This window comes from Chiloscyllium plagiosum, chromosome 34 (genome assembly GCF_004010195.1).
Source record: "Chiloscyllium plagiosum isolate BGI_BamShark_2017 chromosome 34, ASM401019v2, whole genome shotgun sequence".
Classification (NCBI taxonomy): Eukaryota; Metazoa; Chordata; class Chondrichthyes; order Orectolobiformes; family Hemiscylliidae; genus Chiloscyllium; species Chiloscyllium plagiosum.
This window is the reverse complement of record NC_057743.1, coordinates 18206742-18211800: the sequence shown is the minus strand read 5'-3', so window position 1 is coordinate 18211800 and position 5059 is coordinate 18206742. Positions and strand designations below refer to the sequence as shown.

At 47.0% G+C, this 5059-nt stretch overlaps 1 protein-coding gene across 1 annotated transcript in view; it reads right to left on the bottom strand.

Moving 5' to 3' along the window:
• Nucleotides 1-4134, bottom strand: part of LOC122540097 (forkhead-associated domain-containing protein 1-like) — a 140028-nt gene extending 135894 nt beyond the window's left edge. Inside the window, exons 1-2 of the mRNA XM_043675407.1 lie at nt 3855-4134; nt 566-654 (exon numbers count right to left, since the gene is read on the bottom strand). Coding sequence (XP_043531342.1) covers nt 566-654; nt 3855-4134 — 369 coding nt within the window. The remainder of the gene's footprint in view (nt 1-565; nt 655-3854) is intronic.
• Nucleotides 4135-5059: the final 925 nt, after the last annotated feature.

The window sequence follows — 5059 nt, the reverse complement described above, 5'->3', positions numbered from 1 at the left end:
AGGGCGGAGGAGCGGGAAGTGGAAGAGATGCGGTGGAGGGCATCGTCGACCACGTCGGGGGTGAAATTGCGGTCTTTGAAGAAGGAGGCCATCTGGATTGTACGTTTTTGGAACTGGTCCTCCTGGGAGCAGATGCGGCGGAGACGAAGGAATTGGGAGAATGGGATGGCGTTGTAACGTTTTTAGAACTTATATAGAACCTTTCACAAGCTCACACCTCAAAAACAAAACAAGTGAAAACACAAACTGGAACAGAGAGAAACATAGGGAGCGTAAAATTTTCACAGAAAAGGAACAAAATTAATCAATGACTCAGTGTTATATCCAATTGCTCAAAGCTCTTTCAGAGGGCAAGGTGGACGGCAGCTGAAAGAGGGGTCAGTCTAGATGTTGTTTGATGATGGATGTCACAGAACAACTGTAGGGTGAGGCACAGTGGATGTGTGAGTGGGGAATGCTGTTATAGCAGACCTCTGCCAGCAGGAGGAGCTACCAGCAGCAGTAGTGATGAGCAAAGTTTAGGACTGAGTTGGGGTTTGGGGCAGGAATTGCATAGTTCCCTCACCTTCTCTTGCAAGAGCATTTCCTGGTTCTGAGAGTTGCAAAAAGGGACCCCATTTCCCACAGATCGACCCGGGGTATTAGTCCAGGCTCCTGTTAACGAGAAGGCAAATTATTGTTCACGTCGCCACCACCAATAGCAGCACCACGTCCGTGCTCCCTACTTGCACAGATATCTCACGTTGCTTCGTAATGAAGAGCAAAATGTGGACAGTATGGGAGAAGGGGAGGAGAATAGAGAAGTTGTGATGAGGTTGCGCAGGAGGCTTTTGAGAAGAATTGTTAACGGAGGCAGGGAGGTGGGCAAGTGGCGGGGAGATATTTCCAGTGACATCAAGCCTGACAAGGAGCTGTCAGTGATGGAGGGTAAAGTTGGATTGGCAATGTTGCAGGATCAGAAGGGATCAGTGTACAAAAAGTATAAAGTACAAGGATGTTTAGAAAGCCAGTGTTAGAGGAGAGGGGCATTCAGTTCAAGAGGGGGAATGCAATACCTTTATTGATTGACATAACAGTAACAAAGTTTGTCTTTGATATCAAGCTTGATTCCAGAATTTATAATCAAGGGTGACCTTCCAGGGCAGTACTGAGGGAGTGCTACTCACTATGAGGTACTGTCCTGAGGGTAAACTGTTAGATTAAGGCTTTGTGTTTGCTCAGGGCAGTGTTAATGATGAACATAAAGTTCTCTTATCTTAGGTAACATTTCTCTGTCAACTCATGTCACTAAAACAGATGGTCATTGATAGGAACAGGAGTCAACCATTCTACCCTTCAAGGCAGCTCCAACACTCATTTAGATTAATAGCCTCAACCCCACTTACCTGCATAAGGAAATTTATCAACTTCTCTCTTGGAATATGCTCAACGATTGTACTGCCACATCTCTTTGGGGTAGAAAATCCATCTCATTGCAGCCTGCAGTGAACACTGCAGTATACAAGTAGAGATTATGTGATAAAGCAAAGCTCAGTGGCTGAGGTAGTCCAGTTGAGGAGCTACCACAGCAAGATGGGCTGAACGTCACTCTACACTGTGACGTCCTTGTTTTTGATCAGAATACTTGCTTTCTTTATTCACACATGGGGCTGGTTTTCAAAATATTCTACAAGTCGGTTCTGCATGTTTCTTCGATGTGAATTGGCTATAAGGCAAGTGAAGAATTTCGACTGTTATTTGTAAAGTGTGAACTTTCCTTCCCTGCACTGGCTGTAATGTGATTCCAGTCCCATTGGTTTAAATGATGCTGCAATTAGTCAATTTTCTTACAACACGGGATCGCAAAGGAAAGGAATTATCGCGTTATATCTGAACAGACTACACTTGCATTCTCACATCTCACTCCGACCATGTGGGTTAAAACCTCTCAGAATGTTTCACAAAGTTATTTTAATTCAGCGGGACAGACAGCCGTAGTGTGGGCACAACCAGCACAGCAAGATCCCACAGCTAGTTGGGAGACGGGTGACCCTTTGGTTGGTTTTACAAGCTGAGGTTGGGAAAAGGGTAGAAGGTGGGTAGAATTCACAATGAATCAAACAGTACCTCAAACTGAATTTATCCTTGCTGAATCTGAGCCCATGGAGAAAAGTATTCTTTGTACAGCAGCTGCAGTGTGCAGAGTCCAATTGCTGCTGACTAACCATGAACTGGGCTGAGGAGACAGTGCTGAGGGAGAAGGTGCCCCCAGGACTCCCAAGGGATGATGGTGAATGGGTTCCCTTTATTGTACTGGTCCCCCAACACCAGAAAGAACACAGTTGGGCGCCCTGTGCATATGCAGCTGTTTTAAAGCAAGGTGCACTACTCCTCACGTTCTGCATTGCTCCTTCTGGCATCATTCAGGTCAATGGCATAAATGAAAGGACTCTATTCCTAAAGGAAAATCCAGTGAAACTCGCAAATGTTGCATGCTGGTCCAATTCCTCTTCTATAATGCCAAATGGAGCTCCCGAATTAGCAGTACATCTATTTCCAGGTATTACTGGTTTTTCACCTGATTTCCAGGTTATAAGATCACAGACTAGAAACATTAAATCTTCTTTCTCCCCTCCCTCTTCTCTGACCTATCACCATTACCCCCCCAACTCCATCCACCTATCAGATCCCAGCCCCACCCCCTCCCATTTATCTCTCCACCCGCGAGGCTCCCAGCCTCATTCCTGATGAAAGGCTCTGCCCGAAATGTCGACCCTCCTGCTCCTCGGATGCTGCCTGACCTGCTGTGCTTTCCCAGCACCACACTCTCGACTCTGAACTCCAGCATCTGCAGGCCACACTTTCGCATGCCTTTTTTTTCTGCCCGGATGATGCCTGAGCTGCTGAGCATTTCTAGCCATTCCTGGTTTAGTTTCAGAATTCCAGCCCCTGCTGTAAGTAGGTGTCTTGTAGCCCTTTTGGAGTCAAACACAGGTAGTTCTGGAGCAGCCCAGAGACTCAGTTATACAGTAGCTGAACCTCCACTCCATAAAGCTCACCCTACAACAGATGCTGCCTTACTGGGCTTCTGGTAACTTCATTTTGGAAGATTCCTTTTGGACAGCTGGAAGTCAGACATGGAGCAAGTCCTGAACTCTGTGTATATACTGCAGCCCCCACAGGGTGGGGGAGCAGTGCCCATCTGAACCAGTTGGTGGCGATGTGAGATCATGGAAGCCCTACAGTGTGGAAGCAGGCCATTCGGCCCATTGAGTCCACACCAATCCACCATAGAGCTTCCCACCAACCCCATCCCTGTCATAGCCAATCCACCTGACCTGCACATCTTTGGACTGTGGGAGGAAACCGGAGCACCCAGAGAAAACCCACGCAAAAACAGGAAGAACGTGCTAACTAGCCAGTTGAGGGGGAGAAAGTGGGTACTGCAGATGCTGGAGATTAGGGGCTAGATCAGTGGAGTGCTGGAAAAGCACAGCAGGTCAGGCAGCATCCAAGGAGCAGGAAAATCAATGTTTTGGGCCAAAGTCCTTCATCAGGAATCCTGTGCTTTTCCAGCACTACTCTAATCTTGACTACACACAGACAGTCATAGAGTCATACAGCATGGAAACAGACCCTTTGATCCAACTCGTGGATTATTCTTAATTATCTAGTCCCATTTGACTGAACTTGACCATATCCCTCTAAAACCTTCCTATTCTTATATCCACCCAAATGCCTTTTAAATGAGTCACCTGAGGCTGGAATCGAACCCGGGTCCCTGGTGCTGTGAGTATCACTGCTAACCACTAAACCACCATGCCACCTTGATGACGGCATTGGTTACAGAGCCCATTTTCAATGAGTGCTTATACCTCGTCTGAGAGTGGGCGGGCTGCTGCTGCTGCTGGTGCCAATGGGGGGTGCGCTGGTCACCCGCTTACTGCCCGCACTCGCTGCCCGTTTCTTCAGGGGCGGGTGAGGAATGGTTGCGCTGTTTCCTTGAACCCAGCCGTTCGGACTGCTGGTGGAACTCTGTGTGGGCAGCCAAGGAAGCTGGGAGACTGCGACAGGGCAGGAGTGGGGCTGAGAGTCCTCGATGATCTGAAGGTGTCCAGGCCACGCTGACCGCTGACTGACCGGAGGGCAGAACATCTGACGGGAGGGGAGAGGAGGAAAAGAACATTTAAACATTTTATCAGGATAACAAGCAGTGTCAGCACTTGATAGCAGTCTGCACAGACTTGCCTCAAAATGTCCAAACAGCATCAAACACAAAGCCGTGGTAATGATGAACTATAATCTGTAAGTAGGCTGGACATGAGAGTGGATGCCTTGATCAGTAAACACCTGGAAGATAATGTTCGACCCTGGTCACTCAGTCAAAAAGGAGATATTCATGGAAGGACAGAGAAAAATCAGAAGGCTCCAAATTCGCTTTCCACATCATCAGGGAAGATGTAGTTAACATTTGGGCTTTTCCCACTGTGGAAGGATATCATTGAATCCCTACAGTGTGGTAAGAGGCCATTCCATCCAGGCTGCATCTACCCTCCAAACAATGTCCCTGTAACCTTGCATTTCCTATGGCTAATCCACCTAACCTGCAGATTTTTGGATGAGGAAATCAGAGCAGCTAGAGGAAACCCACACAAACCTGGGGATAGGATGTGCAAACCCTCCACAAACAGTCACCTGAGGGTAGAATCAAATCCAACTAACCACTGCACCACCCAGATCTCATAGCAGTGTTCCAGATCCTTGAAGGATTTGAAGAAACAGATACCCCTAAGTTCAGAAACAAAAGCCTCTCAGCATGCGATTGCAGGTAGATAAAGCTGTTTAATAAACAGAGTCATACGGTACAAGCATAAGTAGTTATGATGAAATTGTACAAAACATTCTTTAGGCCAGAGTGAATATTGAGTGTGGATGAACATAATGATAGTGCTGGGAGACAACTGTTATAGGGATAGACTGAATATACTGGGAGCAGCATGTGCTGAAAAGGCGAAAGGAAAATATAAGTGAGGATGTGAAATGATCAAAACAGTCATGATAGAACGAGTAGGGAAAGGCT